At 40.1% G+C, this 13,020-nt stretch overlaps 2 protein-coding genes across 2 annotated transcripts; both read left to right on the top strand.

The window, feature by feature from the left end:
* Nucleotides 1-54: 54 nt before the first annotated feature.
* Nucleotides 55-9,068, top strand: LOC113239454. The gene is made up of 4 exons (XM_026476471.1): nt 55-881; nt 1,212-1,485; nt 1,895-3,775; nt 8,661-9,068. Exons 1-4 carry the CDS (start codon nt 55-57, stop codon nt 9,066-9,068), a joined length of 3,390 nt encoding a protein of 1,129 aa, XP_026332256.1.
* Nucleotides 9,069-9,305: 237 nt separating this feature from the next.
* LOC113239500 (connectin-like) lies at nt 9,306-11,731 on the top strand. Its single transcript, XM_026476538.1, has 2 exons — nt 9,306-10,355; nt 10,824-11,731. Exons 1-2 carry the CDS (start codon nt 9,332-9,334, stop codon nt 11,648-11,650), a joined length of 1,851 nt encoding a protein of 616 aa, XP_026332323.1. The 5' UTR covers nt 9,306-9,331; the 3' UTR covers nt 11,651-11,731.
* Nucleotides 11,732-13,020: the final 1,289 nt, after the last annotated feature.

Raw genomic sequence — 13,020 nt, 5'->3', positions numbered from 1 at the left:
TACCAACTGGCGACGAGTGACTTTCTACCCGCGTACATAAAAAAAAATATATCAATGTCTTCCATGGTCGGAACCTTGGGGTTATTTGACTACAGGAGTCAGGAATGGCAAATATTTCGCAGCCGATTGGAGTTGTTTTTAAAAGTAAACAAAGAAGTTTTAAAAGGTAACGAGGCGGCGGTGCTGCTGACGCATTTGTCGGACGATACCTACCGGCTGGTGCGTAACCTGGTGCATCCGCGAAAACTAGAGGACCTTAAGTTCGAGCAGTTAATAGAAGCATTGCAAGCCCATTTCACGCCGAAGAGGTCTACGTTCGCCGATAGGGCGAAATTTTATGAGGCGACAAAATTCGACGGCGAAAGTGCAGAAGATTGGGCGGCACGACTCAGAGGACTAGCCGTGCATTGTGAGTTTGGTGCGGAGCTGGAAACGTTGCTGCGCGATCGTTTCGTTTTAGGGTTCAAAACGGGCCCGGAACGCGATCGCCTTTGCGAGCAGGAAATAAAAAATTTAACGCTCGCCAAGGCCTTGGAGGTAGCTCAGCAGGCGGCGTGTGCGCGTCAAGCGCGTGCCGCGATCCTGGACGTGGCGCGAGTCAAGGACGAGCCGGTGTACAAGGTCGAGGGTTGGCGCGGTCAGGGCGCGCCGGCGGCGGCGGCGCGGGCCGGGCCTGCGGCTGCCGAGATAAAGTGTACCGTGTGCGGTCTGCGGAATCACGTCGCGAGCAAGTGCCGTTACAAAAATTATAAGTGTCAAATTTGTGGCCAAAAAGGGCATTTAAAAAAAAAAGTGTGTTGCAAGAAATCACGTGTTCACAATATCGAAGTGCAATCGGAAAGTGACCATGAATGCGAGGAATGCAAATTATTCAACGTGAGGTACGTAAATTACGAGCCTATAAAATTGACTGTGAAAATTAAGGAGGTAGATCTATGTATGGAGCTAGATAGTGGCTCGGGACGTAGCGTAATATCGGAAAAATTTTATTTAGAGCATTTTCCAAAAGAACAGCTGACTAAAAGTAATCTCAGTATGTGTCTCTATGACGGTCATAAAATTACTCCTTTGGGCTATTTTAAAACTATGGTCTCTTATAATAAAATAAACCGAAATGTCATTTTTTATGTCGTGAAAAGGGGTGGCCCGCCCTTATTGGGACGTGATTTTATGGCCAAATTTGGAATTAAATTTACTTCAAATGTATACAGTTTTCATGAATGCGACGGAGAGGTGCTAAAATTACTGAATGAATACCCACACATTTGGAAAAACGACCTAGGTACTTTTAACAAGTTCGAAGTGGAGTTAACCCTAAAAGAAAATGCACAACCAAAATTTTGCAAGTCGCGTGTTGTACCTTTTGCCCTAAAAGATAAAGTCACCGAAGAATTAAATCGATTGGTGGGGTTAGGTATTTTGGTGCCAGTAAAATTTTCAGAATACGCAACGCCGATTGTACCTGTTCTAAAAGAAAACGGGAAGGTAAAAATAGCTGGAGATTTCTCTTGTACCTTAAATAAAGATTTAATGATAGAAAAGTACCCATTACCATTAATAGAAGAGGTATTCTCTAAGATAGGCGGAGGGGAACATTATTCTAAAATTGATTTGAGTAACGCCTATAACCAATTTCGCCTCTCAAAGAAATCACAAAATCTGACGACCATAAATACGCCAGTCGGATTATTTAAATATACGCGATTAGTTTATGGGTTAGCAAATGCTCCAGCTATTTTCCAACGTGCGATGGAAACGTTATTAGCCGGCATAGAAGGCGTAAGCATCTGGCTGGATGACATATGCTGCACGGGACCCACGAGAGAGGTTCACTTAAATAGGTTGCGGGAAGTTCTCCATAGGTTGCAGGATGCAGGTCTAAGACTGCAAAAAGATAAGTGTTTTTTTTTTCCAGGATAGCGTGACGTATTTGGGTTACGTTATCGATAAGAACGGTTTGCGAACGTGCCCTAAGAAAGTTGAAGCTATCGTTTGTGCGCCTGTACCGCAAAACGTAACGGAAGTAAAAAGGTTTTTAGGCGTAGTAAACTACTATCGCAATTTTATTCCAAACGCTTCGGGGTTGTTACTGCCGTTACATGAACTGTTGAGGAGTGAAGCTGCGTGGGAATGGGGCGCGCGACAGCAACAGGCGCTGGAGGCGGTGAAGCGCGAGCTGAGCGGCGCGCGGGTGCTCGCGCACTTCGACCCGCAGGCGCCGCTCGTGCTCACGGTGGACGCGAGCCCGGCGGGACTCGGCGCGGTGCTCGCGCACGCTGACGCAGACGGCCGCGAACGGCCTATCGCATTTGCCTCGCGGTCTTTGACAGTTAGCGAGAGGAACTACAGTCAAATCCAGAAGGAGGCCACCGCGATTGTTTTTGGGGTAAAACGCTTCCATCAGTATTTGTACGGCAGACAGGACCCTTTCGTACTCAAAACGGATCACAGGCCATTACTTTCTATATTCGGAAAGAAAAATGGCATTTCGGTTACCGCGGCACTCAGGCTACAGAGATATGCAGTTATTCTGTCCGCGTACAACTACACGGTGCAGTATATAAACAGCAAAAATAATGCTGTGGCCGACTATTTTTCTAGGGCACCATTAACAGCATCGAGTAATGAGTGCGAAAGGGATAGCGGTAAATATTTCCTTTTCCTCGATGCAAACATCCAACCGGTTTCTTTTAGTGACATAATAGAAGCGACTGCGCGTGACTCAGTATTACAAACAGTAATTAAGTATATGAATAGGGGCTGGCCGCGCAAAATAAAATGCAAAGACATACAACCGTATTACCATTGTAAATCCGATTTAGAATTTAATTCCGGGTGCCTATTTCGGGGTCATCGTATTGTTATACCGAAGGAATTTAGGGCTCGTATGTTACAGGAATTGCATTCGGCTCACTTCGGAGTAGTAAAAACCAAAAGTACAGCTCGTTGTAGAATGTGGTGGGCCGGTATCGACGCCGATATCGAGCGGTGGATCGGTGCGTGCGAAGAGTGTGCGCGACTGCGGCCCGCGCCGGCACGTGCCCCGCCAGCGCCCTGGCCGCGCCCGCCCGGGCCCTGGCTACGCATCCACATTGACTACATGTCGGTAGGGCAAAACGTATATCTGGTTGTAGTCGACGCTTTTAGTAAATGGCTAGAATGCATTCCAATGAATCACGGCACCTCGACGTCAGCATTGATTGTCAAGTTGAAGTATTTGTTTTCAAGATTCGGTTTGCCGAAAACAATTGTTTCTGACAATGACATTAAAATATGCGCTAAAGAATTTCACACTTTTTGTAATAATAACGGAATAAAAAACGTGACGTCACCTATTTACCATCCAGCTAGTAATGGCCAAGCTGAAAACTCAGTGAAAACGTGCAAAAAAATGTTGAAATGCATATTAAATAACAGAGTAACGCAAAAAGCAATAAATGAAGAGCTTTGGGGGTTCCTGTTTGAATATAGGAACACTGTACATTGTACAACAAATGAAACTCCGGCAAAACAATTTTTTGGCCGGAATTTGAGATCACGGCTGGATTTAGTATTGCCAACTACCCGTATGAGTGATTCCGTAATCGAGCAGGAAAACCATAAAGCGTGTAAGAGTTTTCAGGTCGGTGACATTGTTTGGGCAAAATATTTTATATCTAGGGAAAGTAAATGGCGTCTAGCAAAAATTGTGAAATTAATAGGCACTAGAATGTATGAATTACAGTTCAAAGACAGTGATAAATTGTGTAGACGTCATATAGACCAAATAAGAAAGGTTGGGGGTAGACCTCCAACTCGGAAGTCGTGTTTGTTGTTGTAGTATTTATTTTAATTAAAATAAATAGTTATTATATTGAATTTAAGCCATATTATAGTATATTATGAAAGTTTAGACTCAAGTACCTGTTAGCAGTCTAGAATCCTCACTTTTACTCCTAAACACAACACATCAGTTCTAACACTTCACTATGGAAAGTATCAAAGACACTGTGGAAGCACTATCACAGTCCTTTTCAGCCCGAATGACTGCATTCGAAGAGGAACTGAAGAAGATGGCACCCTGCGGTAGTATCACCATCGGCAACTTGGCCCAGGAATTTATGCAGTTCCAGTTGTTCGCATTGTCTGCACTTAGAAACCTCCAGAGCCAAACGAACTTGCTCATGACGGAGTGTGATGAAACGGAGACAAGATCCAGGCGTAATATGCTGTTAATCCATGGTATACCAGAAGCCAAAAATGAGAAATCTGTTCAGGTGGCTGTTAACATTGGTGTAAAGCTGGATATGCCTGAATTGAAGTTGGATGACATTCAGCGCGCTCATCGTTTGGGCCGTCCTTCTACTACAAAGCCTCGCCCACTTGTGGTTAAGTTTTGCTCACAAGAATTGCGTGACCGAGTCTGGTTTGCCAAGACTGCACTGAAGGGCAGTGGGGTCACTCTGTCGGAGTTCCTGACTCGAAGACGCCATAATCTATTCATGGAGGCCAGGACAAAGCTGGGAGTGTCTAAGTGCTGGACCAGCCAGGGGCGTGTTGTGGTGCTCGGTGAAGGTGGTAAGCGGCATTCAATTAACTCCTCGGCCGAGCTTGAGAAAGTCCTGCCGGTGGAGGCCAACAATGCTCGCCAGGAGCACATTAGTGGCACCTCATTGTCAGGACCGGTGGAGGGTTTGGCTGCCCGTAGAAAGCGTGTACCTACTACAAAGAAATAGTGGTGTATGTAACAATCTTTCTTGAATTACTTCTACTATAATTTGCAACTGTTTATCATAAGTACTTACTATACTTACTCATTGTTTTTTTTGTTCATGTATTTATTTATTGGCATTGTCTTGTAAGAGCATGATAATACTATAATTTTTGTTTTTCGCAATGCTATGGTAAATTTTAGTACGATTTTATACAGTAATCGATTTATTTTTATATGAATCCGCTTTTTTGTTCTTTTTCAGTGTTATTCGTTAAGTGTGTTTTTAAATTCGCATGATGTAATCGTATATATCTATCTCGCTTGCACTTTTTGCCATGACTTTTTTAGGTGTGTTCCATTGTAGTTATATATTTATTTCTCTTATCGTTTCATGTATTAATTGTTTTCTTTCTCTCTTGCTCATTATAAAAATGAAACAATTGTTTTTGTATGTGTAGTAGTTTAAAGTTTTAGGGCTTCTGGGCGGCTGGCGGATACGAAATTTTATTGTACTTTAATTGTTTGTTTTTTTTTTTTTTTTGCATTTATATTTATTATTAATTTATTTATATACACACACTTAATATATACGTATAGTATTTATATAATATTTCTTATTATGGATATATCAATTGGTTTCCAAGATGACTTATTTTTGTCTTGTTCCTCTGAGTCTCTGGATGACAGTTTTCAGAGCCTACCTGCTCTTGATGACTTGCTCACTGACACTTTTTCAGAATTACCCAAGAATTTTAATGTAGTTCACATTAATGCGCAAAGCATTCCGTCACATTACGCTGACATGCTTGCCACGTTTGACAACAGGAATATTCATGCAATTCTTGTGTCTGAAACGTTCTTAAATCCTTGTCTTCCTTCTACTTCCTTTGGTATTCCGGGTTTCCAGCTTATTCGTAATGACCGTACTAGTTCATCCCACGGTGGAGTAGCCATTTATATTCGTTGCCATATTCCCTTTGTAATACTTAGTACATCTCCTCAACCACCTCCACCCAACACTGCAGAACATCTATTTATCGAAATTACTCTGTCTGGTCATAAAATACTTCTAGGAGTCTACTATAGTCCATCTTTACACATTGACTACTTCTCCTCTCTTGAAAAACTCCTTGAAGATTTTTCTCCTTCCTATGACCACACAATTCTAATGGGTGATTTTAATACATGTCTTCTCAAAAATGATTCTCGGTCGCGCAGACTTTCTTCGGTCATCAACTCCTCTAATTTACACATTCTTCCTTCAAGCGCGACGCACCATTTCCCCAACTGTTCCCCCTCACTCCTTGATTTAAAAATAGTTACTTCTCCTGAACATGTCATTAAACATGGTCAATTTCCAGCCGATGCTTTTTCGTATCACGACCTTGTATACCTATCATACAGGGTGCGTGTGCCTAAGGCTAAGGCAAAAATCCTGCTGCAGCGCAATTTTGGGGCCATGAACCTGGATCGACTGCGAGAAGACGCAAGTGGAATTGACTGGGCGGTGGTGAATGACGCTGGTTCGGTGGATGAGCAGGTTGAGTTATTTACATCACATTTGACTCAATTGTATGACGTGCATGCTCCTGTTCGTCCAATTCGTGTTAAACATCTCCCTGCGCCCTGGCTGTGTAAAGAACTTCGCGATTTCATGGACAAGAAGAATCGGGCAAAGGCTAGATTCAAAGCTGTGTCCTCTGATGACAACCGTGAGAGGTATCACCGGTTACGCAATCGTTGTAACACGATGATTAGGGATGCTCAGAGACGACACATACACAGTCAAGTTGAAAATGGCAATCCGGCAAAAGTCTGGAAATTCTTAAAATCACTAGGAATTGGCAAATCTCGCTGTGTTACTTCTTCTCATGATCTTAACCTTGATCAGCTCAACAATCACTTCTCATCGACTTCTGTCTTAGACTGTTCAGTTAAAGACAAAACTTTGCAATTTCTATCGTCACTACCTACTTCTAATTATTCTTCTTTTGTTCTTAATCAATTTACTGACTGTGATGTTGAGAGAAACATTTTAGCTATTTCATCTAATGCTGTTGGTAGTGATTGCATTAGTCGTAATATGATCGTTCCTCTCCTTGATGTCCTCACTCCCGTCATTACTAAGATCCTTAATTCATCTGTTTCCACCTGTGTTTTTCCCACTGCTTGGAAAGATGCTTACATCATTCCGCTCCCTAAAAAATCCAAGCCGAGTACGTCGTCGGACTACCGTCCCATATCAATTCTTCCTTTCCTGTCCAAAGTCCTAGAAAAGCTTGTCCACTATCAGTTAACTCAGTTCCTAAATCGTAACAACCTTTTCAATCCTTACCAGTCTGGTTTCCGCACCGGTCATAGTGCGACTACTGCACTCACTAAAATCACTGACGACATCCGTGCGGGCATGGAGAAACAACAAGTCACTATTTTAACACTCCTTGACTTCAGCAACGCATTCAACGGTGTCGACTTCGATCTTTTATTGGGAGTATTACGTTCTCTCAACATATCTCCAGCAGTTATTGATTGGTTTCAGAGCTACCTATGTGGACGTCGACAGCGGATACTTTTTGATGATTCCTTCTCTACGTGGTGTGGCACCTCTGCCGGCGTCCCGCAGGGCGGCGTTCTTTCTCCTCTCTTATTTTCTATTTTTATCAATTCTATTACTCAATCGATCACTTCTTCCTATCATCTTTATGCGGACGATCTGCAAATTTACACCCAGTCGTCTCTTAGTAATATAACATCTGCTGTCAATGCTACCAATAACGACCTTAATTCTATACTTCTCTGGAGTCAGTCTTTTGGACTTAAGGTTAACCCGTCCAAAACTCAGTGCATCGTTATTGGTAGTCCGTGGTTTGCATCAAGAATCGATTATAGCTCGCTTCCACCGGTGATGTTCGATGGTGTCCAGATTCCTATTTCGGAATCAGTTAAGAATCTGGGGGTTATTTTTGATAAATCTCTTTCATGGAAACCGCACGTTGCTGAGGTTAGCAGGAAGGTGTTTAATGCGCATTTCTCACTGAGAAGATTAAGAAATTACCTGCCAATTAAAACCAAAATTAACCTGGCTCAAAGTCTCCTACATCCGATACTGGACTATGCTGATGTTTGCTACCCTGATTTGACAGTCACTCTTCTTAATAAATTGGAACGGCTCCAAAACATGTGCATACGCTTTATTTTCGGACTCCGGAAATTCGACCATGTTTCCCAGTTTCGCAAACAACTTAAATGGCTACCAATCCACCGTCGTAGAGACCTTCACGTCCTTTCCCTCCTTTTTTCAATTCTTTACGACACCTTTGCTCCTCCTTACCTCAAAGAACGTTTCGTCTTTCACGCTTCTACTCTTGACCGTCCACTTCGCTCCTCTCAAACCCTTTCTTTAGAAATGCCCTCCCATTCTTCTGATTTTTTCTCTAACTCTTTCACTGTTTCTGCTATCCGATTGTGGAATTCTCTCCCTGAAAATATTCGACGATCCCCCTCTTTACATACTTTCAAACGACGTGTCAAGGAGCACTTCCTTGAGCAGTGATTTCTTTCCCTTTCTGCCTTTAATGTCCTTGTTCTGTTGTTATTATAATCCTTCATCATAATATAATAAGTAAATATTTTTATAATTATTTATTTATGTATTTACATTGATATCATTGTGTATTTATTTTTTTTATTTATTTACTTTAAAATGATATATTATTGTGTTTATTATTAATATTTATTTATATTATATACTATATTTATTATTAGTATTTACTAATATTGTTTCTCAATCTATCGCTGTGGTATCTTGTATCTTGGTTGCACCCCCTTCTAAGTACTTTTCCTATCCTAAGGTTGCCTGGAAGAAATTGCTACTTAGCAATAAGGCCGCCTGTTGTGCGTATGTTTATCTGTACATGTGTTTATGTTCGTGTGTTTATCTGTGCAATAAAGTATATTCATAAGAAAGCACACTAGTAAGGACATGTCTGGTGGAACGGAGGCGACTGACAATGATTCGACACCGAAAAATTTGTCAAGCCCATTGGCAATACCACCGTTAGTAACGTCACCGGTGGTAGCAGCGCCGCCGTTCACAATGCCGTCATCACCAGCTTCATTCTCACCGGTCTTAACAACGCCAAATAACTTTTCTCCAGGGTCTAACACCGCCGCGGTCTTAGACCAAAGTCGCGAGGTAGAAGAGAGGACGCTTGAGGCTGAGAATGAGGGCGGTGAGGATTTTATGGATTGCTGTGCGGATCCAGTAGTTATGGAGTCTCAGGAACCAATCAGGGATTCTGGTGGAGAGACTGCCAGACCATCCGAACGAGTGTTACGACCTCGGAAAAAAATAGATTATAAGAGTTATTTTTAATTATATTTTAAATTAGGATAAACGTGTTTAATTTAAGTTTGTTGCTATTGTTACCAGGTCTACAAAATAGTGTTGGAGGGAATGGCGTATACGTATAAGGCGCTCCCCCCACCGCTCTTCATTTCAGTAATAAACTAGCTTCTATTACGAACGGTTCTTTTACTTCTCTCCGCGATCTACCTACATACCACTTTTACAGTTTATTATTCTTAATTAATTCAACGCTCTTTGTTACAGGTACTGAATCTTAAAACTCAACAAGAATGGCTGCCGGCAAAATGCTCATTATATTCTTAGCCGCTCTCGCCATAGTCGTCGTCAAAGGAGATCTCCAGAAGCGCAACATGGTCACTCACACAATTTGCGACCCTATGTACAATAACCCAAGTAAAGTTCAATGCTACTGCGTCAAGGATATTAGAGATCCCACCACTATTCGTTCAGCTGAATGTTTCCTCTCAGTGGAAGACGTCAAACCTGTGGATAACAGCTGGGAACTCTTCGAAACATTGAAAAATGTCCTACAATTAACATTCACCAACACAAGGGGTATCCACCTACCGTACGTTCCAACCAAGGCGATCACACACACAACAACCCTACTTAAACTTGAAATCAAGTACGGAAACATAGAAACGATACCGAAATACGTATTCGCTAACTCATCTACAATACAGGAATTGTATCTAAGAAACAATCAGATTAAAATGATCGAACCATATTCTTTCTCTCATATGAAAGAATTAACAGAGCTCAATCTGGACCAGAACAGCGTTGAGGAGATTAACAGAAACGTATTCATAGACTTACCTTCTTTGGAAAAGCTTTTTTTCACTAACAACAAGGTAACTACAATACATGACAGAGCATTCATTCATCTGCACGAGTTAAGGGAATTGGAATTGAACATGAATAAAATATTCAGCTTAAACAACGAGGCATTTTATGGATTAAGCAAGTTGCTAAAACTGGACCTTAGCAATAATCAGTTGCAAGTTATTGGAGATAACACCTTCTCGCCACTTATAAGTTTGGAGTCATTGAATTTGGACAGCAATATGATTCAAATGATAGATGATAAAGGATTTAATGGTTTATCTAAATTGAAAACTTTATCTCTGGCTCATAACAAGTTGACGATCCTGGACAATATGAATATTTTCCAAGGTTTGCATGCACTTCAGTCTTTGAGTTTCAAAGGTAATGAACTGATAGAATTGAGGCCAGACGTCATGTCTCCTGTACTCAAAAACTTTTACGGCGCCGACAGCAGTCTAGATATTGACGGTGAGTATGTTATCCGTGAGTTAAAATTTGCACAGTCCAAATACCGTAGTTCAAGAAATCATAATGGCAATCTACATAAATTCCTTTTCAAGTCTTTTTGTCAATCTGCCAATTATTAATCGTTACGTATATGTAAGTCACATAGAATAACGTTAACGTAATTGTAAGTTTAAAGACAATCTTTCTGAATTTGGAAATTGCATTGTAAGCATTTTTTTAATTTTGCAAATTGCCCTTACTTTTTATAAAAAATAAAAAAAATAAAAATCGTTTATTTCTCCTTCCACAAATATTACTTTAAAAGAGATATTAAATCTAAGGTGACAATTTCAAAACAAATTACATTTGTGGAAAGCTGGAGCCTAAACTAAATCTATGATTTGTATTTTAGGTTTCCAGGCCTCCCAACTCAGACTTTGCTACGCTAGGTACTGATTTTACTAAATCCATAATTTGTTTATGTTTCAGGCAACAACTTCCCTTGCGATTGCCGTCTTGACTGGTTTATGGCTCTCATGAATCAAACTAAAAGCAAGAACCTCAAAATTTCGTTGGAAAATCTCAAATGCAACCCTGACTCTCGCTTAAGAGAAGCTTGGAACAACATCGAAGAACAGGAGAAAGCCAACGGGCAATCGTTTGAAGAATCAATGGATTCTGATAAGAATGCAGACTATGAATATTACGATGAAACACAATTGAACGGAAAGCTATTCTACACTGACTTAAGATTAAATCTGATTAACTGCTCAGGAACGCCTGAGCTCGATATTCCTGAAGATATAGTTATTGAAACTGGCACGAAAGTTCCCAGGCCAAAGGTTGTTACTACGCCCATGAAGAAGCTTACTACAACTTCTCCGAGACCTATACAAACAAATAAAATGATGTCTCAAGTTGGTAATGGCGTTGTAGATACCAAAGTAACTTTCCTTGGCCATGGCTTACTAGACTTAGCTCAGTACGAAACAACGACAAAGGATGAGGAATATGAATTTGCCGACGACGATATGAAAATGTCGAACGAAAACCAACTTGAAGGTGGCAAGGTGAAGAAACCAGATGCATATACAACTAGCCGTTTAGCAACTGTTTCTGCTAAGCCTATTGATAATGGTGAAACAGATACACCTAATAATTCAATATATGACGGAATGGCCAATGATGAAGCGAAGCTGGAACTGAAGGCCCACAGAAGCGTTCACTTCAACGTCGACGCTACTAAGAGCAGCACCCGGAATTTAGGCTGTGTAGCGCTGGTTGCAACAATTTTATTTGTAAGGGTATTCCATTAATTTTCTACTAATGGGTGTTATAGCGTAATCTTCTTATGTATAAGCTATTCTCTCACAGTCATTAAAATAAAAATAGTTTCTAAGTTTGACTTGCGTTTCATTTTTAAGATTAAGAAAAGTAGATTTTGAAGCTCAAAGAGGAACTTATTATAACAATAACATGTTTTATTTTTATCACAATTACGAAGCAGCACAAAATAATATAAAAATGAAATAAAATAAAATGAAGAGGTCATAATTGTGGGAGACAGGATCTAGACCTAGGTCGAGGTATTGAGAAGAGTATTTCTTCAGCAGCGTTCAACGCTTTCAAATTTATTTTCAGAAACGTCATTTTCCATTCGTTGACTTTTTCGTATAATGACGTTATTGTTTTCAACGTGTGGTATATTGTAATTTCTGGAAATTCATTATGGTAATGTTCATATAGAAAATGTAATAAACGAGACCGTTTATGGGCACATTACATTAAAAGCGGAAAACAGTACTAACATTACAATAGTAATAAATAGGCCTAGAGTACCTTCGCGTCATTGTAGTGTTATTTTCCTATTAATTCATATTCGTATACCAAACACAGTGGCAAAAGAAATAAGGTACTTTATTAAGCACGTATTTTTTTTCTAATTAGCAATACTAAAATATCATTGCATAATTTACATAAAGCACAGAAATTTAGGTATTTATTTATGGAAAACCCAACAGCTTCTATACACAATAAAAACATACAATCTATTACAGGCTTCCTACATTTGTATGGGTTCTAATATTTTAATAATGTTTTGCAATGATTAGGGTTGCCAATTTATTTTTGCTTATTTTTAACAGTAAACAGTTTAGCGCCTAAAGCCTAAATGTATCGCTTTACGTATGGTACGACCAGCATCTCATAAATGGAAATGTAAAATTGAACTAAATGCCTATGCATACAGCGGCTACAGCGGCTAGAGACCGCATTCGACAGTATGGGCAAATCCAAAAGTATAGGAGATACAGGTAAACTGTCTTATGAACCATTACGTCTTATTTTGTGAAAACAATTTTGGTATAGTAATGTTTTAGTTTAAGCGTCAGTTGTCCATAAAAAATAATAAAATTGATTAATTTTTATTTTAGGCTGATCGACTCAATTTCGTAGAAGGATCATTTCATTATATTAAAAGAAAAAATCGGGTTAGCGGAAAGCGGACAAGTTTAATAAAATGTTTTTTTCGTACAAAATGAATAAAATTGACTATTTTCTTTCATGCTGATATACTTACTTTCATGTGAGGAACATTTTATTGTATTGGAAGAAAAAATCGGAACTGCTGAAGTTGGTCAAATTTAATAAAATGCCTAGGGTCACAGCCACCTTCCAACGCAACACA

The sequence above is a fragment of the Hyposmocoma kahamanoa genome, unplaced genomic scaffold, assembly GCF_003589595.1.
Source record: "Hyposmocoma kahamanoa isolate Upper Pololo Valley unplaced genomic scaffold, ASM358959v1 114, whole genome shotgun sequence".
Lineage (NCBI taxonomy): Eukaryota > Metazoa > Arthropoda > Insecta > Lepidoptera > Cosmopterigidae > Hyposmocoma > Hyposmocoma kahamanoa.
The sequence above is the reverse complement of the archived record's forward strand: the minus strand, read 5'-3'. Positions and strand labels throughout refer to the sequence as shown.

What these genes read in the sequence shown, in the direction of transcription:
- LOC113239454 (XM_026476471.1), top strand. Translation starts at nt 55, where the DNA reads ATGTCTTCCATGGTCGGAACCTTGGGGTTATTTGACTACAGGAGTCAG. An exon ending in TGCAAATTATTCAACGTGAG is followed by an intron (nt 882 to 1,211) that starts GTACGTAAATTA and finishes AAATGTATACAG; the next exon opens with TTTTCATGAATGCGACGGAG. An exon ending in ATATAGACCAAATAAGAAAG is followed by an intron (nt 3,776 to 8,660) that starts GTTGGGGGTAGA and finishes TTCATAAGAAAG; the next exon opens with CACACTAGTAAGGACATGTC.
- LOC113239500 (XM_026476538.1), top strand. Translation starts at nt 9,332, where the DNA reads ATGGCTGCCGGCAAAATGCTCATTATATTCTTAGCCGCTCTCGCCATA. An exon ending in CAGCAGTCTAGATATTGACG is followed by an intron (nt 10,356 to 10,823) that starts GTGAGTATGTTA and finishes TTTATGTTTCAG; the next exon opens with GCAACAACTTCCCTTGCGAT.